This window comes from Gymnoscopelus microlampas, assembly GCF_963454915.1.
Source record: "Gymnoscopelus microlampas genome assembly, chromosome: 15".
Lineage (NCBI taxonomy): Eukaryota > Metazoa > Chordata > Actinopteri > Myctophiformes > Myctophidae > Gymnoscopelus > Gymnoscopelus microlampas.
The window spans coordinates 20490337-20513807 of NC_139952.1; the positions used below are offsets into that span (position 1 = coordinate 20490337).

General features: G+C 42.7%; 2 protein-coding genes across 3 annotated transcripts; both read left to right on the forward strand.

The window, feature by feature from the left end:
- Nucleotides 1-1635: 1635 nt before the first annotated feature.
- LOC311062004 (uncharacterized protein) lies at nt 1636-4997 on the forward strand. The gene is made up of 2 exons (XM_084080746.1): nt 1636-2046; nt 3270-4997. The coding sequence occupies exon 2, from the start codon at nt 3292-3294 to the stop codon at nt 3694-3696; it is 405 nt and encodes a 134-aa protein (XP_083936872.1). The 5' UTR covers nt 1636-2046; nt 3270-3291; the 3' UTR covers nt 3697-4997.
- Nucleotides 4998-6541: 1544 nt separating this feature from the next.
- wipf3 (WAS/WASL interacting protein family member 3) lies at nt 6542-23463 on the forward strand. 2 transcript variants are annotated; one of them, XM_084080742.1, is made up of 8 exons: nt 6542-6905; nt 10322-10421; nt 13421-13535; nt 14699-14845; nt 16686-17444; nt 18181-18324; nt 21357-21458; nt 21596-23463. In XM_084080742.1, exons 2-8 carry the CDS (start codon nt 10338-10340, stop codon nt 21643-21645), a joined length of 1401 nt encoding a protein of 466 aa, XP_083936868.1. In that variant the 5' UTR covers nt 6542-6905; nt 10322-10337; the 3' UTR covers nt 21646-23463. The 2 variants fall into 2 exon arrangements, with proteins under 2 accessions (XP_083936868.1, XP_083936869.1); XM_084080743.1 differs by lacking the exon at nt 6542-6905 and adding an exon at nt 6966-7012.
- Nucleotides 23464-23471: the final 8 nt, after the last annotated feature.

Sequence of the window (23471 nt, forward strand, 5' to 3'; positions counted from 1 at the left end):
GAGAGAGAGAGAGAGCATGGAGAACAGAGAGAGAGAGAGACAGATGGCAGATCAGATACTAATGACAGCATGGTTCATAGACCTTAACATGTACTATGTGGGTAATTGAAGGTATCCGGAACCAAGACATCCTACAAATACTACAGCAGCTGAAACTGGCGTCAGGCCAGGCAGCTTCCCCCAGTTATGAGCTTGCGTCAGCTACAATTGCACACCAGAGCAGTGCCGTAATAGCATTTTTTCAGGACTCACAAATTACCCCTCTCCTCCCATATAAATGTGTGTCTTAAATTATTCAGATACATGCATTGCAAAAACCTGTTGCAGAGTTAACTGCAGGTTGTTCAGCACAGTGGTGGAAAGTAACTAAGTACATTTACTCAAGTATTGTACTTAAAAATAAAATAAAAATGTAAAATGTTGAGGTATTTTTTAATTTACTGGAGTATTTCCAATTTTCTATATATTTACTTCTACTCCACTACTTCTCAGCATGCCAACAATACTTTTGTACTTTTACTCAAGTCAATTTTGAATATCGGACTTGTAGGCTACTTGTAACAGAGACTTTCTACAATAGGGTATTGCTACTTTAGTTAACTTTTGACTTGTACTATGTGAGTAGGCTACCATCACTGGTTCAGCATAACCTGTTTCTGTCGCACACGGTCCAGAAAGCGTATTAGTAGTTATTATAATGTCATTATATAACCTGCAAAGAAACATTCCAAAGTTCTCTTAGTTGCATTCTAACGTCCCATGTCAGGTAAGCTATTCAACTTGTTATAATAATGGGAACATAATTTGGCACGGTTTGGTTGGGTTGGGTTGTGTTGATACAATGGGCTCTTTTCGTACAACTGTCGCTCAAAAGGTGCGTGCTCCTATGGGCTATGTTGCTAGGCAACCAACAAGCCCAACCCACCTTTTGTAGTGGATTCACCTAAGCGACGCTCAAGCCTTGAAAATAGCAGACCTACAAGCCCACAAAGCATACTATCCGCGACACGTTGTGAGCTTGTAGGTCTGCTAATACACACCGTCGTGCGGTGAAGTATGCTTTCACGTGAGCAGTGGCGTAAAGTAACTGCGTACATTTACTCAAATACTGTACAAGTACAATTTTTTTTTTTACTTTACTGGATTATTTACAATTTTCAATACTTTTACTTCTACCCCACTGGGCCACTAGATCTCAGAGGCAAATATAGTAGCTACTTTTACTCCTCTACAATTATTTGAAAACTTTAGTTACTAGTTTGTAGACTTTGATTATTATTACAAAACATATATTAACCACTTAGCCGATCTGCAAGCTTGTAGATCTGCTATTTTCAAAAGATATTTTGTACATTTTATACAAAACTTGTGAAATGGGACATTCTGCATAAGGAGTAGCCTACTTTCTAGTTTTAATTGGTACGCCTTCTCTACATTGCAGTATTGATACTTTTACTTAAGTAAAAAAAAAAGTAATACTTTTTCCACCACTGCTTGTTGCAGGTCTGCTAATACACCGTCTTGCGGCGAAGTATGAATGGGGCTTTTCACGTGAGACAACTCGTAGGGATTCCATCCAATCAGCGGCGCGGACAGGTGCTTCTCCAGGAGAGTTTCGGAGGCGGAAACCTGCAGGTCGAGTAGAGAGAGAGACGAGTAGACGCTCCTTTATAAATATGTCACTTCATTTCACTCCTTCTCTAAGAATTGCTCAAGCTAGGGTGAAGAAGATGATCTGTCAATGAGCAAAGCGGAGAGATCAAGTCGATCACTGGATCTGGGGAGATGCAAGGCGACAAGTCAATGCGTAAAATGGATAGTTTTCGTACTTTATAAAAAAAAAAAGGACCTGCCAACCTGCTGCTGTCACAGTTGTTCCAAGCTCTCCCTCCCGACACTGACGAGGAAACAGAACGGGCCCGTGGACTTGTCTCTCGCCAGGACAGTTTAGCATACATGTAAAAGTTAGTTTGGGAGAATTGGGACCTTTCGAAGTTTTTATTTTTTTATTTAGTTTGCTCCATTCTTGCTGTGCCAATAACTCAGGTGAGTGATAGAGGATGAGTTGGGTGCGTTTGCGCATTGCTCAACCGTGAATCACTGCTTAGGTTTTGCACCACTCATTGAACCTGTTTTACAGAGAAGTTAAACATAGTTGCACTGTTGTTGGTTATTCCCTTGAATTAGAAGGAAGCACGTTGCCTTATCAGTGGACTGTAGTTATCCAAATAGTGACTCTGGTTGAATAGGTCAAAACAAGACATTTAATATGAGGGTAAATCAACCATTGAGGGTGAAACACAAGGAGGCTGTGATGACAATGATGCTACAGTAGGCTACTATTGGTTAAACAATGATTAATACACTTGTTTAAAAAATGTCGTTTCTGGACAGTATATTCTGCTTAAAGAGCTAAAGTTTTAGGTCAATATATAGCCTACTCCCAACTGACCTAAACAATAAAACACTACATTCCTCATTTGCATGTAGAAGCTTCATTTATCAGGTAGATATTGTTAATTCTCTTTTACAATATAATCAGCATTGTTTTCTTCTATGCACCTGTTACTCATTCTCAGTTGTGCAGAAGAACCCCAGATCAAAAATATTAATGGTAATAAAGATATTTTAAGGAATATTGTATTGTGATTTATGCTTTAACAGACTAGAGGGGATGAGATACAGGAAACAAATGAAACATGATGCAATAAAAAATCAGTTGGCCAGATCAGATTAGAATCTACAATTTGGGCATGTGGCACACGTATGGCCCTGCCCACTGAACAAGACTTTGATTGAAGGGCCTGCACGTCACGATGATGAGGAACACTGATCCCAATAAGTAAGCCTTGCCGGGCCATGAGGCCCATAGGGCAGGAGCCTATCTCCTGTTTCTGTAGTGTGAGGCAGCTTGATGTACAAGTACACACCCTGGACATGACAGTATATCGCAGGGACTTACCCCCAATCCAAACCTTGATGGTGAATGCCAAGCAGGGAGGTATTGGGTCCCATTCTTATAGTCTTTGGTATGACCCGGCCGGGGGATCTGAACTGATCCCAATACTGTTGTTAAAAATACATCTCCATCATCCATGTTTGTTGAGAGCAGGCTGCCATGGTTACCCAATGTTTCCGGTCAGGCCAGTCTGACGTCATATTGATTACTCGAGCATCGAGGCAGCTCAACTTAAAAAAAAAAAAGTTTTCTGTGGAAGAGAACTTCCTTGAGCAATAGATGAATTAACAATGTGCTTCGTTGTGTTTAGGTTGCAGTCCCATCAGTGAAAAATGGCAGAGAGGGCCCCATGGTGGAGGGCCTTCCTGGTGAAGAGGAAGAGTGGAGGATCCAAGGATACAGCGGCCCCTGCTCTGGACCCTGATTTCAACCCATTCGAGACGCGGTCGGAGAAGCCCAAAGACCCCACCGCAGCCACCAAGACCCCCGAGGTTGACAAGTCTGCCCCTCAGGTCCAGCCGGAACAGTCCCAGACTAATACGGGCACCAGCCTGCTCAACGATGAGACCTTTGATGACTCGCAGATGGAGTCGGTCTTCAACGAGCAGACATGCCGCAGGAACATGAGGGTATCCCGGTCAGGCCGCTTCAAGGAGAAGCGGAGAGTGCGCTCCAGCCTTCCCGTCGAGGAGCAGGAGACAGACAAGCTGCCGTCTGGGAAAGAGGACCGGCGGTGACAGGGATGAAGAAGAGACAGCAGAAGGGAATGAAGGACTTCTTTTATATTGAAGAAGGGGTAGAATGCATGAAAACGTGCTTCATACACCTCATTTTGAAGCGTGTGACCATTGGGACGGTTATAATGAAGATGATAAACACTGCTTTGACTTTATAGCCCAATATGGTCAGAACTAGAACATCCATGAAGCTGATGTTTTAAGAAACCATTTGGACACTGTTTATGCAACTGTTTTGCATATTGACTTGGTTTGATGAGGCCACAGTAACAAATGTACAGTGACTTGATGATTAACTAGAATTGTGTCATATGTTTTGAGAATGGTTATTGAACCATTCGCGTAAAATATGCCATAATACAAAGGGGGCGGGGGGGGGGGGAGGGGTGCAAAGTTGCAGCAAGCACTTCAGAGATAAACATGTAGTTTACGTGCCATCGGGCCACTGTTTTGGTCACGGACAGTGTTGTGATTAGCCGAGTGATTCACCCATCCACGAGAGAAGGAATATGAGTTAATTGCACACAATAAAATCCTTAGTATTTAAAAATGGGCCCAAATATAACCACATGTGTCCAGAGTTAAATTAACACTGAGTTATCTATTGTAGGATGTCATTCTTTATCAATGCACAAGACAAAGTTTTATGTACGTACTGTATTTCCAGGAACTTATTGTCCTTAGTATGTTTACATTATTGCTATATTAATTTGTATCATTTTATCTTTTTTTAAACGATCATTGAACCAAATTTATGTTTGTTGATTCTACAGGGTTAGAAGGATGCTTACAGATGATTTACTTACATACAGTAGTAAAAATCTGTCAGTGGCAAAAAGCAGCTTCTTGTTACATACTTGTACTAAGAATGGGAAGGATTTAATTGCTAAATTGCTAAATTCTTGTGTAAATGCCTAATGTCCACTAGCAATGCCATAAATGAAGGATGAAATTCTAACAGCATATTCCGTTACCTCCACAAGAAAACTACTGCGACTCAAAATGGAGTTGAATATTGTTCTCTTAACCACTTGAACCCTAGCGAGGGAGGCCAAAAATAGACCCCTGGGGGACCCCAGTTATTTCGCTGTTTGTGCCTGTATGAGTGAGTGACAAATAACCCTTGATTCTTGAAGTACTGTGTAGGGTTTAAGTGGTTTAAAAAGGACAGAGAAATATGACCAAGTACCTAAAGATGAGGCTGCAGTAGTATGGTTTGCATTATAGTTAAATGTATTTTGTGTGGTCTAATTTAATGAAGGCAGAATGCAATGAATAAATAAACACTTTAATTCATTTTTATGCACATGGTGCTGCGTGCATGTGTTTTTATGAGAGTTACATTCTTACACCAGGAAATATAGGTTCTACACCAGTGCAGTAACTGGCTATCCTGAACCCTGCCTGGGCTCTGAACACATACTGTAGTGTAAGCCTACAGTGTCATCAGTGTCATATTGTCTGAGAATGGTAATTACAACGACTTAGCAGTATTTATGCAACCTATGCATGTAAATTATACTGCTCTGTCATTCAGAGGAAGCAGCATGCTTGTGTTACCACATTCCTTTAACTATTGACGTGTGTCTTCACTTAATGCAGTCTTTACGTAACAGATTTACATTTGTGGATAGCATTACAACATTATACATACTCAATTGCAACCCAAGTGTCCACTTAACACACAGACACCTTATAACTTAAGACAGATATTGATGTCCTGTGAATTGTATACTTCTTTTAAATTTGGGAGGTACATATTTAGATGATAGTAGTATGTTGCAATGCCATCTTTTCAACACCAGAGGGTAAAAATGTGCTACCATCGATTTAGCCATAGAATAGACTGAATAGACTACAATATGGAATGGAATATAGAAATTTGATCATTGACTCCTGCATATACTCTTGTGCGCTTGCACATTACATGGACTACTAGGAACTGATGCCTGTTAAAGGGGTAATTCACTTTAAAACACTTCTGGGGTCATTTTAATGTCTACTTACTTGGGCTTTTGTGTGCAACTCAACATTTAGATATTTGATGTTCATTATATAAGACATTTTTGTATTATTATTATATTAATTATCTTTAATTACAAAAACAATACTGTGTATATATATATATATATATATATATGAAAAAAAGTTAATGAAAAAATAATTGAAAGAACCCAGTCCCAATACCATTATCCCCCACATCTATTTTTTATTTATGTTGGTTTAGTCCTTGACTATTACTCTTACCTATTATTCTCCTGTGTTTCATTCTCACTTTTAGCATTAAATGCTGAAACAGTTATAGCCTACAATAATGCTAAGATACAATTTGTAATTAGCATTATTGTAGGCTATAACTGTACCTCTGTAGGCCTACTTAATGCAAACTGTTAATACAGTATTCAAACTGCTTGCTTACACACCTGTTTTCCCCCCTGGGAATCAATAAAGGTTTATCTTAATAGCAAAGACTAGACTATAATATAGTAGACTGGGTTAGATTAGATTAAACAATATTGCTAGACTACAATAGAAATTGACTGGATCTGATTTTACAGTAAATATAAATGTACAGATAAATCATCTGTGAGGGGCCATTAATTAAGACTAATTTGCCCTGGGGTAAATTGGCTCCCGACCTGCCAAAACCAGTTCTCATGTATGCATAATGATTATTACATTTGACAGGTTTTACACTGTGGGAAAGTTCTCGTGCAACAGCTAAATCAAGTTTGGAAATAAAAAAAGAGCCAATGAATGAATGCTCTGTTTTGATTGGTCAAGGAGGACAGTGTGTGGAGCGGCAAGGTGGGGCCTCGTAGACTACTGTAGTGGTCGAAGAGAACAGCCCAACTGCCTGGTAAACAAGGACTCGCAAAAAATAGAAATTGTTTATGTTGACGCAAAGCTGCATGGAATTACTCTGTAACTCTTTTTTTGGACAACTTTTCTGGACCTGAAGAAGCATAGCTTTTGGTTGTTCTTGCTGCAACTGAAGTCTAGTTATTGAAAAAAAACGAATGTCAACCTTGCTGTCCCTGCTCAGGCAGCAGCATTATAGGAATACGGTGTCCTCGTTTGTCTAAATATATCCAGCTGGGCAGCTTGTCACCGTGTCCCCGGACAGAGAGGAGAGGAGCTGCACTATGAGGGCAGAAGTCTGCTGCAGTCTGCGAGCTCAGCAGGTGTAATTCTACTATTATCTGAAGGTACGGTGAACCAGCCTACATAGCGGGACGCTTGTTGTTCAAGAATAGACCACAGGTAGCCTACTGTACTTCGGTATTATCTATAACAGTCGTCCATCGTCAAACTAGTAAGTAGGCCTAAAACTCTTCTTTTATTCGACATGAATAGGATCATTTGTCTGAAGCTCCCCATGTAATGTTTGGAAATAACGGGCAGCCACACTAGGTAGCTCTACTGAGAGACTATCAGTGATAATGATGATGATAATGATCTTTATTTATATAGCACCATTATAGAATGCAACTCAAAGTGCTTTGCACAAAAAAAGGAAGATCATAAAAGAACATTTTAAAATAGGAAACAATCAAATGTGCAGAAAATTATATAAAACAGATGGAACAGAGCATGGGCTTATCAATGTTTTACCTTTTTCTGTTCCTGCAGCATGGTAATATAGGCCTATGCCTGAGTTTGAACCTGTTCACCTGGTTCTTGCTTCTGTCTTGCAGTGGGGTATAGCCTATACTGTATGTGTTATAGATGTATAGTAAGGACCATACAATGTTTATTCACTTGTGGAACTATCTCTCTGACGTTTGCCTCAAGCCTATAAGCATTAACAATTTATTTGTTACAGGGCAGTGTAACGGATTGTGTGTAAAGGACAGACATGCATGCATGCAGAACCAATGGGAAGAACTGTTCTGTATATCACACCTGTTCTGTCTGAGCTCGCCAACTGTTGACCAGCACAGCCTCGTTTTTAAAAATCAACATTGACTGCGTGTTACAGAAGCAACTTGACACAGATATGCAGACAGAAATAGAAAGAAGGGATAGCCTGCCAGTTGCATAGAGAGCAACAGCACACACACACACACACACACACACACACACACACACGCGCACACACACACACACACACACACACACACACACACACACACACACACACACACACACACACACACACACACACACACACACACACACACACAATCATAATACACACACACACACACACACACACACACACACACACACACACACACACACACACACACACACACACACACACACATACACGCACACACACGCACACACACACACACACACACACACACACACACACACACACACACACACACACACACACACACACACACACACACACACACACACACACACGTGTGCGCGCGCGCGCGCACACACACACACACACACACACACACACACACACACACACACACACACACACACACACACACACACACACACACACACACACACACACACACACACACACACACAGAGGCATAAAGAAGCAAGTGATTCACATCAGTTAACTTCACATTAAGACCTCAGGCCGGGAATTAGCAAAGCTCTGCAAACACAAACAGGTTATTTTCCATGCTTCACTTTAATTGCTAAGTGTCCTGGTATCCACTGAAAATTGAAAATGAACAGTCTTCAGTTCTTTTCGTCTCCCTCCCATGGACAAGCTTGTGATCATTCATGATGCCATTACCTTGGTGGAGGTCTCAGACTCTGTGATTACCAGTGCTGTTGCTATAGAGTGCTGTAATCAGGTTGCCAACAACATGACTAGTTTGAATCAGAATGTGATAAGGTACAGTACCATGACCTCAGGTGAGGGATTTCCTGAATCAATCAATGATTCAGGTTTTATTTATATACCACATTTCAAAAATGAAGTGCAGTGTAATGCAATTAACTGAGATAATAGAAAACAAAATCATGTGGACCGTGGGATCCACACTAACTGCATATCGATAACTTTATATGTACTGTATCCTGAATATGTTTGCACAACTTATAGATGGCTAACTTCCTGCATCGTGAAAAGTGCAGCATGCATGAACAGAAATAAATAGGTTACATCAAGTGAAGGTTGTAGGACAAGGTTCTTAATTGCCATGGGTAGGTTGTCTTTTTAATTAATTACATGACCACCTGCAGCAATTGATATTTCGATCCACAAGAGATATTTTACAAGCAGCATCTTATTCTCCTTGTGAAATCAACATGTCTGGAAAGAGATCTTGTGTTCTCTCACTTGATAACATGTTCCTCAAGAGCTGCACTGATATGTTTTCCAGCCAGTCTGCACATAATGACGGTGAAAGCATTTGGCCAGTGAGGGTCTACGGGTTAGGGGGGCTGTTAACTTTCTACACAACATGCACCATTGTTTCTGTCCTCTGCCCCTCCACCGGGCATTGTGGGAAAACAAGAGGGAGGGGGGTGTCTCAGATTTCCCCGGAGAGGAAGGAGCACTCACTGTTTCCTGTTTGTGAGGCTGGGTTGTGAAAGCTCTTCCTGTTCGGATGAGAGGGGAAGAGGTCACAGAATCTGACCCTGTCCATGGTAGCTGCTTCTGTCATGGAAAATGAAAGTCCTCCGTCCTAGAGTTCGGTTACGCTCACTGGTCGTCGGTAGCCGTGTCTGAATACATTGGTGAGCAGGGCGTACCAATGTACTTAAAGGACGACTTCACCCATACAGTATCTTCATATAATTGGTCCTCACTAATGCTCATGATAAAATGGTTCTTTCCATTTCCTGTCTCATAGGAGGGCTGTGGACACTTCAGAAACCCAGAGACATCATCGTTAGGCAGTTTCTTTTTTCCAAACAAGATTTCAAAATCTTTATTTTTATTTGTATTAATGCGAGAACAATGGCTTCCATTATAGCATGCTAACTTTCCAGTAATAGAAAGCCTGCAGTTTCTATTAGCTTGGATTCCTCATCGATGATGTCACTGTCCACAGTCCTCCTCTGAGACACAGACCGAGTAGACAAAAATGGTGCCATATTATAATGAGCATTAGCGAGGACCAATTATATGAAGATAGGTTGAAAGTGGGTGAAGTCGTACTGTAATAAATATTGTTATAGGCAGGTTAATATCAGTACAATCTGCACCATCAATGATTTGTACAATCAACCACAATGGTTTTCCCCCCATCAAGACATTCCTAAATACATGTAGAAAAGTCTTATCTTTGACTTGCTTCTTTCAAATATAGGCACTTGAATTTGGACTGACCTGAGAAATTATAATGCTGCCATAGTAATAATACATTATTTGCATTTGTGTAACTCAGATTATATTAGTTTGAATGTGTGGTTAACAACAAATTAAACAGAAATTGATGGATGCATAAACTGCATATATTGATTATCGCTATCAGCCAATACAAGTCAGATTCACGTACTATGTAGCGTAGGTTTTGGTATAGTCTAGACTCTAGACTATACAATCATGTACGGTCACGAGTTTGACACCGCTGGTCTAGAGTCTATACCAGCCTAGGCTGGTATAGACCTAGCCATATTGCTTATAGTGACTGTGAATGTGTTTGTTGCCTGTTGCTACAGGGTAGTCAATCACAGGTGTTATCTTCTACAGGTATCTGAAGTCAGTCATGCCTGTGCCTCCTCCGCCTCCTCCCCCTCCACCTCCCCCCGCGCCTCCTCCACCACCTCCGCCTAGCACCGCCCTGCCACAGGTAAGGCTGTGTCTTCTTTTACTGCCAAGTCTGAGCTCAGTGAGCTTTTCAAGAATCGGAATCGATTTCATTGGCACAGCACATTCTCACGTACAACAGAACTTGACTTGGTCACGTTAACGGTTTCACACAATACGACAAGGCAATATTACGAATCCAATATAGAAATTGAAGTGGGAATTGGATTACAGTGAGGACCCGTCCGTCTATAATCCACAGAAATGTCAGAATCTAAAGCCTAAATTTGTAAATAATTGATATAATGTTGTAAACTCCACCTGCTTGGTATCACAGATGGCTTGGTGTTGATTGGCTACATTAGCCCCAGGTGTGACATGGTTATACACACTGTTAGACATTCTATTGTAAGTTGAGATAGACTCATGTTTATTTCGTGTCCCATGTTATTGTGTAATAGTACTGTAGTACTACAGACAGCTCCCTGCTTTGGAAGGTTACAGCACAGTGCACTACATATAGGAAACATTTCTCTGTGCCAATTAGGCTAATGGTGTCAGTCAGCCGGTCAAGGGAACAGCAGCAGGATATGTCTTCTCTTTTCCTCTGTCTCCCCTCTCCCTTCACAGACACATACTCCTCCCTTCATGCAATTGTAAATACTCGCGTCATTCATTCTCACTGACTGTCAACCAAACACCTGGAGGTTATTTGCATTATTAATCAGAGGTACAGTTACTCTCTCTCTCTCTTACACACACACACACACACACACACACACACACACACACACACACACACACACACACACACACACACACACACACACACACACACACACACACACACACACACACACACACACACACACACACTCACACACACACACGGATGTATGCACATGCACATGCACATGCACGCACATGCACACACACACACACACACGGATGTATGCACATGCACATGCACATGCACGCACATGCACACACACACACACACACACACACACACACACACACACACACACACACACACACACACACACACACACACACACACACACAGACAGACAGACAGACAGACAGACAGACAGACAGACAGACAGACAGACAGACAGACAGACAGACAGACAGACAGACAGACAGACAGACAGACAGACAGACAGACAGACAGACAGACAGACACACACAAATACACACACACACACACACACACACACACACACACACACACACACACACACACACACACACACACACACACACACACACACACACACACACACACACACACACGTGGTGAGGCAGATAGCAGACACTGCATAGCAGTGTGGTGTCATATTTCTATAACGGGCCTGCAATGTTCTCATGTTAAATTTGTGCAGCCTCGACCTGCACACACAGCAGGTGTTGAAGGAACACACAGCCGAAACAAGACCCTAGCAAACATTTTGAATTTGAAGTGGCAGAGCATGATTACAATTACAATTTAGGCATGTCACTTATCCAGAGTGACTTTCAGTACATACAGAAACCAGAGTGAATGGCATTAAACCTAGTCCACAATGACAGGGGTAAATAGTCAAGTATAATGCAATGCACTTCAACATGTGTTAGTGTGTGCATGTCTTTGAGTATAGGGAGATATAATGTGGTGTTTCAAGGTTTATTTCATATCTTGGTCCGAATGTTACGTAAAATGTCCTAGGGGTGAAATTATTAATTGAGTATTGAGAATCAATTAATCAACTGACATAACATTTATCAAATCAAATTACAGTCATGCAAATATTTATTTCTACAACTTTTCAATGTCAGTATCATGGTCAATATCATGGTCAGTATCATGTCAGTATCATGTTCAGTATCATGTTAAGTATCATGTTCAGTATCATGGTTAATATCATGTCAGTACCATGGTCAGTATCATGTCAGTATCATGTTCAGTATCATGTCAGTATCATGTCAGTATGATTGTCAGTATCATGGTCAGTATCATGCTCAGTATCATGTCAGTATCATGTCAGTATCATGTCAGTATCATGTCAGTATGATGGTCAGTATATCATGTCAGTATGATGGTCAGTATATCATGTCAGTATGATGGTCAGTATCATGTCAGTATCATGTTCAGTATCATGTCAGTATCATGTCAGTATGATTGTCAGTATATCATGTCAGTATCATGTCAGTATGATTGTCAGTATCATGGTCAGTATCATGTTCAGTATCATGTCAGTATCATGTCAGTATCATGTCAGTATCATGTCAGTATGATGGTCAGTATATCATGTCAGTATCATGTCAGTATCATGACAGTATGATGGTCAGTACCATGTCAGTATCATGTCAGTATGATGGTCAGTATCATGTCAGTATCATGTTCAGTATCATGTCAGTATCATGTCAGTATGATGGTCAGTATATCATGTCAGTATCATGTTCAGTATCATGGTCAGTATCATGTCAGTATGATGGTCAGTATCATGTCAGTATGATGGTCAGTATCATGTCAGTATCATGGTCAGTATCATGTCAGTATGATGGTCAATATCATGTCAGTATGATATCCCGTATTCTGAAATGAAAAGTTGTTTTTCTCTGCTGGGTAACCATATTAAGACAGTTTGTTTGAGTTCAGGTAACGTTGTGTCACTGGAGATTAATTTACCATGAAAGTAATCATTAGCTGCAGCCCTAAAATGGCATTGTATTTACCATGTCAACCATACGGTAAATGTAAGTATACGAAACTAAGCATCTCAGTTGTACACAGTAAAATCCTCTTTTGTAACTTCAAGAGTGTATACAAATGTAACCAAATTGGCCTTTTATCCTATTTATCGTTTAGAAAATGTTTAAATTCTTTCACATTTTTTGACAAGTCGTCTATAATGACATGCCCAAAATAAAGGATGAAAGTGGTTACATTAACACTGAGGATTTCACTCTTTCTATCTGTGTTTGTCTAATGTTCTGTGTGGTTGTGTTTTTCTCCTCTCCCTCACCCTGTGTTGACGGTCTTGGTCGGACCCTCCCAAGCTCCAGTCCAGCGGAGGAGGTGGCGGCAGGAATGCCCTGCTGGCAGACATCCAGAGAGGAGCCAAGCTCAAGAAAGTCACACAGGTCAAAGACTGTAGTGCCCCCTTTGTGGACAGTAAGAGGAAGAAACAAACACACACACACACACACACACACACACACACACACACACACACACACACACACACACACACACACACACAGCGATTCAGTACTAAATGAGTCTCACATGGGCAAGTGTCCCTTACAGTAAATCATCCTCATTGGCACCGATGAGGGAAGGGAAAGAGAGACTGTGTGTGTCAGTGTGATAAAACCTTGAACAACCATGTTAATAGAGAAGCGGTGAAAGTAAAGAAGTAGAGAAGATAAAGAGCAGTTGTTTTGAAACTGCTCATGGGGAGCTTATTATGTCTCCGTCGTGGCTGTTTGAGTTCAAGGTTTCCTGGGATGACACACACACGCACGCACGCACGCACAGACACACACACACACACACACACACACACACACACACACACACACACACACACGCACACACACACACACACACACACACACACACACACACACACACACACACACACACACACACACACACGCACGCACACAAAACCAAACAAGCATACACGTGAGGAAGGAATGCCCCATGGCAGATAAGAGCACAGTAGACAAAATGGGAAATGACTGTGTATGGTGGTTAAGACAATGGAGTCACAAGAACCTAAATTTATATAATTGCCATTTTATATCATAATACTGTATGAAAGAAAAGGTGACTCGTTTGTTTTGCTATTTGTACACTCTCAGAAATGAATAGATTAACACTGAGGGTTATAGTGTGTGCTGTTGCAGCGGTGTGTACTGTGTACTGTTACATATGTTGATTCAGTTTGGATTCAGTTTTGAATCATTTAACCTTCAAGGGTCATTTTTACCCACTCCCAAAGTTTTTGCAATGTAGATGAAGAAAATAACAACAAAAACGGAATCCACAAATGTACAGTACTGTCATCTGTACACACGTATAACATAACACGATTGACAGAGTAGTACCAAATGAATCAGTATTGTCATTGATTGAACACTTTATTGAAAATGAATTAAAAAGGATAAAAGCACAAAGTCCGGAGGCTTGTTTCCATTGTGGTCCTTTGACCATGAATGGACAGGGGGCCACAAGACCACACAGTTAACCCAACTTGTTATCCACCTTGTAATTCATGTAATTTGTTAAATCCATTTTGTTTTGAGTAATTCACGTGTGTTGTTTCCCAGAGCCCAAGGCTGGAGATGTGTCCAGCAGTGTTGGTTCTTCTGTAGGAGGGGGGCCACCCATGGGACCCTCTTTGGGTGGGCTCTTTGCCGGAGGGTTCCCGACTCTCAGACCTGCAGGACAGAGAGATGCCTCAGGGAAGACCCCAGGTTGGTTTGATATTATTTAATTAGGGATGATAGGGACATGACCCGGTCCCGACCGACATTCAGGAAATACAAAAGATATACAAACAAACATACAAAGTGAACATACTTACTTAGTCATACTGTATATAGAATTATTTTGGGCAGACCAGGCCCAGGCCATCATAAATTCACACGATTTCCCCATACACTTGTGCAATCTTGTCACTGCTGACCCCTGCTGGTTGGTCTTCGGACTGGTTGGTCCTAAGGATGGTATGCGCCTCCTCCAATACACATGCAATCGCCTGCCGTGCAGTGCCACTGTGCCAGCAGAGGAACACCTTCCCTATTCCTCATAGTTCAGCACACTTACTGACAGGCACCCTTGACCAACCTGTAGCAGTCACTATTACAGCAACAGAGATTACCCTCCCCTCCCGGCTTCCCACATAAACATAAACAATTATGTTAGTATGGATGAACCACGGAGGATTCAAAGCCCTTGTCTCGGCAGTGGTGGTTAGGAACTTTACCTTTACGCCACCCGGGCGGCCAACGTTCACTTTCATTGATTGAAAATGAAATGTAGGTCAAGCTGAAACTAGTGACTAATTCAACCCTATCTATGTGGTAATGATGGCAAAGAGTTCACAACCCTCACCAAACTCGGTCACAGAGAGAGTGATTTGTATTTGGAGTAGTCTAAAAAAAAAGTTTGTAAGTACTTAGGATTTTAGTCAGTACAGTACTGTACATCGTTTGAATATTATTTACTATTTCATGTCGCTGTTCCATGTTTATCAGTGTACAGGTCCCTCCATTCTATATAGCGTAAAACTGGAGTCATTTCGTTATAAGATAAGGGAAAGTCTCGGACAGAATTATTCATATATGCAAATGTGTCCCAAGAGTTTGCATTAATGTCCTTTATGAAACTTAAGCGCTGTTACATTGTACTGGATAGCTCTAGTCATTTTGACATCAATTACTGTAGCTTCAGTTCATTTGAAGTGTGTCATTTCGCAAATAACTGTGTGTGTGCTTGTGCATGCGTGTGCAAGCGTGTAATAATAATTATTATAATAATATTTAGTTGTTTCGAGGTATTTGTTCCCTCTAAATCTGCACATACATGAAATAATTCCTCTGCATTTAACCCATCCTAACTATTAGGAGCAGTGGGGAAGTGCCATTAATATGGCGCCCGGGGAGCAATTAGGGTAATTAAGTGTCTTTCTCAGGGGCACTTTGACTTAGCTACAGCGCAGCCGCCTGCGCGTACGTGCGCGTGTGTGTGTGTGTGTGTGTGTGTGTGTGTGTGTGTGTGTGTGTGTGTGTGTGTGTGTGTGTGTGTGTGTGTGTGTGTGTGTGTGTGTGTGTGTGTGTGTGCGCGTCCGTTAAATTGTGCAACAGTACTCATTTTACCAGATCACAACATGTGTTTGATCAATATTGAAATAACAGGATTATGATAAAGAACAGAAAGCAAGAATGGGGTAGACAGAAAAGCCGTACTTTAATATCAGGTTTACCACCACCCCAACACACCCCACTCCACCCATGTGTCCGTGCCAACTTGCAAACCAACCCCACGCCCTAGTGAATTTGTGCGTCACAACGAGTCAAATTGCGAGGCGTTGTGAACTTGTACATTGGCTATTTCCGGCATATGACACGTGCAAAAGTATAAAATTTGGCTTAAGTGGTTGATGAGAGCTTGTACCTAGCCTTGTCATTTCCTCATGTCTCATGTTTTTGGTTTTGTTCATTTGCTTGTCGTGTTGTTTTTTCCAGGCCACTGTAAGTATACTATATGATATAATATACATTTTATGTTCTGTGCTCTGTGTGTGTTTTGTAGTTTTCCGATCAGCCTCAACCATAGGACTGAAGCCTCTATGGAACCAGCCTCTTTCCTTAGACGGTGGAAGCACCGCCCACCACCCCATGACGTCTTCATCCTCCGCGCCTCCCTCCCCATCTCATCTGAAGCGTTCTCCTTCCGTCCCCACCTGCTTTCCCCCTCCACCTCCCCCCGTCCCCACCTCCCCTCCACCTCCCCCTCCACCTCCCCCTGCTCCCGCCTCCTCTCCCCCTCCACCGATGCCCTCCTCTCCCCCTCCGCCGATGCCTTCCTCTCCCCCTCCTCCTCCCCCGCCTCTGGCCTTCCAGGACCGACCCGCCAGCAGGCCACCCCCCATTCCCACCTGCCCTCCGCCTCCTCCCCCCTCTCAGGTGACCAGGCCCACCTGGCTGCCCATCCAGCATAACCACCAGACTGCCACGCCCCAGCCCTCGACGCCGCCTCCCCCTCCACCTGCCGCACCCCCCTCCGCCGTCCCGGATCGCTCCTCGCAGTACTTCTACCCTCCTCCCCTCGTCTCCGAGCCGCCCTCCAGGTTCCCCATTCTGCGGGACAGCCCGCTGGGCCCCCCTCCCCCGCCCCCTCCTCCACTCCCCGCCTCCTTCACGCCCAGCTGCCCGTCCACCTTGCCCCCTCCTCCGCCCAAGGCGCCGCCCGTGCCGTCGCCGGCCATGCGTCTAGGGATGCCCCCTCTGCCGCCATCCTACCCCTGCACGGCCCCCACACGACGACCGCCTGCCGTGCCCAGAAGTGCAGGTGTGTAGACACGAGGTTCATGGCAATCGCTCCCACCTTACACTGTGTAACTTAAACTGGATTAAAGCATTTGTTAAATGCCTACTTTGTAATTGCAATTGAGAATAATCATGTAATTGTAATATTTTTATTGTCCTTTTCTTGAGATCATTTGAGTAGCAAGTCATTTAGTAAAATGTTGAATTATTAACACTCTCACCGCCAGGCCCGTAGCCTACGGGCCGATAAATCCAACTGGAAAGCGCCGATCCCGTAGCCTACGGGCCGTGGTGCTTTTTCCTTTTTTTCGATTTTTTTTTTTTTTCAATTTCCGGTACGGCACATTTCATTGTAACACCACCGGAAACAGAATTAATCGGGATCCGGTTTTGCCGATGCCGTCAGCCCTCGTTCTAATGACGAAACTGAAACTCAATTTTCTCCTTGTTGTTTTCTTCTCCTCGGCGATCACTGTTTAACATAAACCGTTCTAGCTACAACATGGAGATTCCGTTTGACACGTGGTTTTCACTGCTCGGACCAGACAGATGTCCGCGATGTTTACAAACAGTGCGCAGCTCAATTTTAAGGATTTTAACAAGGTCTATGGCGACGTGAAAAAAACTAAAAACAACAATAAAACGCTGGCACTGGTGAGTACATTATGAGATTAACCTCTGGCGGTCAATGTGTTAATATTAAATAGTACTTAAAACTGATTATGAAAGTCGGAGGTTTTCCTCTTCTATTGCTACAGGTGCAGGTCGTCTGGCCCCGCCCCCTGCTCCCCCAGCGCGCTCCCCGTCCACTGAGCTGTCCAGCCGTATCCCTCCACCTCCCCCTCCACCACCTCCACCTTTTGGCCCCTCCAGCCTCAGAAATGGACACCTCCACAGCCTGGGTGAGACACACACACACACACACACACACACACACACACACACACACACACACACACACACACACACACACACACACACACACACACATGCTTACACGCACGCACGGACACACGCACATGTATGCTAGGGTGACAATTTTTTCAAAAACCCAAACCGGGACCATTAATCACTCACATCTTTGTAAGCACTCAAAACAAGTATTATTATTTTAATTGTGGTGAACACCAGGAGAATTTGGTAGTGAACGTTGGTCACCATAATGTATGCGTGTGTGTAAGAGTTATATATACAATGTTAACTGAGAACATCCATCTCTCAGAACGGACTTAGCGTTCTGGTGGCTTAGCCAGTCAGTGATCTGACTGCAAAATCGAGGACTATAAGATGAGGATGTGCATTGTCATTGTCTTTGCATATCTTGCAAAAAACTAAATAGATGAATAACCTAAACTAAATAAGACACAATACACATCGCTAAACAGTATTCTCTGTAATGCAGCCTAGTGTTAGAAACATGTCATATAAAATATATTTAAAATTTAAAAAATATATTCCAGGTTGTAGCCCGAGTCAGTCTGACTGGACTCAAGAGTTAGGTGTGATTACACACCTGTTGTTCAGGATAAATCAGCCATCCCCACTTACACATCGAGAGAGAGCCTCTGTTATGACGACTCTGCTGGCTTCTTATTTACTTGTGGCTAACTACCGTACAGTTACATCTAAGAGCATGGTCACACATATGCTTCAGTTCCATTCCATGAGAACAAAGGGGTGGAGCTGCAACCGTTGCAGTGTTTTGACGGCGTTGAAGTGTGAAGTCCGAACGCGCTTGAAGCTTGGAGTTCAACATTGGTGAACTTTGACCAGGCGTCAATAGGAAAGAAGCAACGTTGTTGCTCGAGTCACACCGCGTAAATGAAAAGGGTAGTTTTAAATTGCACAGGGTGCATTGGTTATTGGCAAGTGTAACAGAGAGGACCTCTGTTACTATGTTAAACATGTACTTGAACCCTTATTAATTGAACAATATTTGCACAGCATATGGGCACTTTAATTATTTGCACAGTTGTATTTGGCACAGTCCTGATTTTATTGTTGATTGAATACATTTGTAACTGAACATTTGAATTGTGTTTCCTGTTTGTTGAGCTGGACACTCAGCTATGTAGTTCCATCTGGAGACAAATGTTTAGTGGTAATCAGGAGGGGCAAGGCAATGTGTAGAATAGAATGAGTGCAATAGAGACTTGAGTGCAATATGTATGGTGTAAGATAGGTAATGTTGAGTGATGATTGGAATCTTAACAGTTACTGTTCAAGTGGAGCTGTTCTGTCCAGTGTAATTGGGCTGGACCAAGTCAGAATGGCAGAGGGGGGTTGTGATGTGTTTTAGAGTTGCTTATGGTTGTAGTAGAGGGGAAAGAGTGTTTTGTAGTTCAGTCAGTTTTAATATACTTGTGGGGGTTAAGGGTATTTAAGGATTTATGGTGTGTTTATTTATGTATTGTATGTTTATTTATGTTATGCTCTGAGTTAGAACACCCCTTATAATGGTATAGTCCAGGCTGGCTCATTAGCTCAGCTGAGCATAAAAGGCAGTCACTTGCCACTATTGAGAGTGAAGAGCTACTGTGGTGTCCTTGTTCCTATATGTATTTTCTGGGTGAATAAATACACCTTTTGGTTGCAACCTAGCACCTGGCTCTGTACTGATTTCCAGCCGCTAAATGGCACATCCTCACAGCAAGAATAGTTTTTTCTTCCATTTACACAACAGAGCCGGAATTGTGGGGAGAGAGCAGGGGAGTGAAAATGGTGAAACAAAAACATATGATTGATTGACGCTTCACTGCGTCACTGGAGCGCTGAAAAAAGGCCGTCAGCTCAACTTTGATTTGCAGCACGTCACGCCCGTCATGCAGCGACAAGTGTCAGGTGTCAGTTTGTAGCTTCATGTCACTGGTTTCCATTGAAAATGACTTGTAGCCTGTGGCTTTGTCACCGCTAGTGTGAACATAGCTGAACGGTACGGTCACACATCTGCATCAGAAGGGTTGTAGTCAGTGCATGCTGAGACTTCATTGACACCCAATTACCCATGTTGTCTTGCGGGTTGTGGGCAGTGCTGGTTTTCTGAATGTAGTTAATTTGCCTTACGTTGGAGTGGTTGGCTCACTGAAAGAAAACTACAAGCAAAATGCCTTCCAAGTGGGGTGAAGCACGGTGCTTCTTTCCTATTGGTTGACCCCCAGTCAACGTTCACTAGTGTTGAACTCGACGCTTAAGATGAAGTGTCCTGTCAAACCGCCGCAACCAGACACTCACCCCCTTGCTCCCATAGAATGGAAGTGAACGGAATGCAGACGCTTCTGAAGCGTTCGTGCGACTGTGCCCTAAGGCATGGCAATGTGTTGGTGCTTGGAAATAAAGAACTTTGATCTAAGAACCTTGGCTTTCGTCTGCCCTACCTTTAAGCCTGTCACACAGGTTCACTGTGTCCCATTCATATCAACACAGTCAACTGCAAAAGTTTGTCTCTTAGTGCTAAACTACTTAAGGGAGAACGTTGCAAGGTTGCATCCCATCGTCTTCGTAAACGAAATGTACACCTGCAGTAGTTGTGCCGATATCGCACAGCAATAATAGTTGATCTACAAGCTCCCAACACGCTGCGCTGCAATGCGGTGTCATCCTGTAGATCCACTATTTTCAGTACCTGACACCCACCCACAATTAAGTATAGCGCAGGCTTCAGGACCTACCGTATATTGCATCATGTCATCCACTTGTAAGTTGTAACCTCACTATGCTGTTCAGAAGAAAACAGAAGAATCTTCTGCAATCTACAACTTTTATTAGTGGATAAAACATATTTTTTATCAATCTATATGGTGTACATTAATACAATATAATTAACACATCTGCAGTGGTTGAGGTACCAGGATAGGACCTAAATATTACAGATAGTAGCGTAGATGTTTCATGTAGATGAAATAGCAGACTTTAAAAACATGTATGCTTCCCCCAGATGACTTTGAATCCAAGTTCCAGTTCCACCCCATAGAGGACTTGCCCCCTCCTGACGAGTTCAAGCCCTTTCCTCGGATCTACCCCAGCAAAGAAAACAGAGGTAGCAACTGAACAGCGGCAGTGTCCGCTGACAACACAACACTCACTCATTTTGCTGATGACAAAACAATTAGCCCATTGAGTTCTCTAATTTCCTCTCTCTCTCTGTCTTCTTTCTCCTTCCTTTATCTTTCCCAGCGTCTACAGTGAACGCCAAACCACCTGGGATCAGGACACACCTCCGATGAGTCACAACACAGGCACGCACGTGCAAACACACACACACACACACACACACCCATGCACACAGCAAGCAGCTGACCTCAGGGCCTCCCGCCCCCACCGTAGACAGGAAGATGGGAAACTAATGAGAATGGCAGTGGAAAAAGGCTTTGTCTACATGCAGGGTCGCAATGTATTGTGTGCGCAGAGTGTATCATAAATTAGGTCACTGTGTGTGTGTGTGTGTGTGTGTGTGTGTGTGTGTGTGTGTGTGTGTGTGTGTGTGTGTGTGTGTGTGTGTGTGTGTGTGTGTGTGTGTGTGCGTGCGTGCTCACGTGAAGGGGAGAGAGATAGTCTATGTTGAGTGCTGAACTGTGTCCCGCCCTATACTCCATGTGACCCTCTAACCTTCTCCAGTGTGGAATGTTTTGAATGTGTGTGAGAGGAGGGCTACAGTGCTCTCTCTCTCCCATGCTCCCTGTCTGTCTGTCTGTCTGTCTGTCTGTCTCTCTCTCTCTCTCTCTCTCTCTCTCTCTCTCTCTCTCTCTCTCTCACACACACACACACACACACACACACACACACACACACACACACACACACACACACACAATCCAAGGACAGTGCCTTACCGTTGCTAAATTTAGCTCAAGCTAACAGTAGAATTTACAATTTCCCTCTGTAAGTCTATGACCTTTAATATCTCCATATTATAACTAGCCTACATTATGCTCTCTTACACACACACACACACACACACACACACACACACACACACACACACACACACACACACACACACACACACACACACACACACACACACACACACACACACACACACACACACACACACACACACACACAAATAGTACAATGCCGTTCTAAGCAAAGGAAACGTCTCTTTAGGACATTTGTGGTGCAGATTCTAGAATGTTTAGAACATAATGACATGTGTCCACCAAAGGCAAAGCTCTCCCAAATTCTTTACAACACCTTCAACCAAAACAATACTCAGGTAATATTATAAATAGCTCATTTTGTTTGTTACAGCAATACACATACCCAATAACTATAGACTATGAACTTTGGCTGTACAGTAAAATCCTCAGTGATAATTCATCCATTTGTACATCGAGTTAAATTAACACACTGGGACATACAAAAGATACAAAGATACAAAGCTATCTTTGCTATCTTAGTAGCTTTGTATCTTGGTAGCAGCTACAAACGTCGGATGTATTTTTGTATCTTCATGTCGCTGGCTTCCATTGAAAATGAATAGTAGCCAGTATCTTTGTAGCTGCCAGTGTGAATGCAGCAGATTTTACAGTGTGGGTTGCAATAGTTTAGAGGAACCGAGTAGAACAGGGCACCTCTTCTCCATTGAACTCAATGGACGCAGCCGCCATACGTTCTTTTCTGTCACCCTATTACTTTGAATGGTTTGCACGTTCTAGCCAGTCCCTGTTAAGTTCAATATGCAACAGCAGGGTGAAAATGAAACTGCAAGTGAAGTTATGTTATGGCTCACTTGTAAGTACATTCATCATTGAATGCATAGACATTCCACATGTTTACCTCTTATTCTCAGAGATCCTTAAGGCTAATACTTTGTCTATACCAATGAACAAAGGGTTGTGCAAGTATAGCCAGACGGTAAAAAATATCACTGGTAGTTTGAGAATTATGAAAATGTATTTTGTTGTATTGAGTGCTTTTTTCCCCTTTTCTTTTTTACTTCTATCTGTATGTACCTAATACTGGATGTACTGTATACTCAGTACTCACCATTTCATTTTCATATTATGGTTCTCAACTACTGTCCTAAGGAACCCTTAGTACTGCTGGG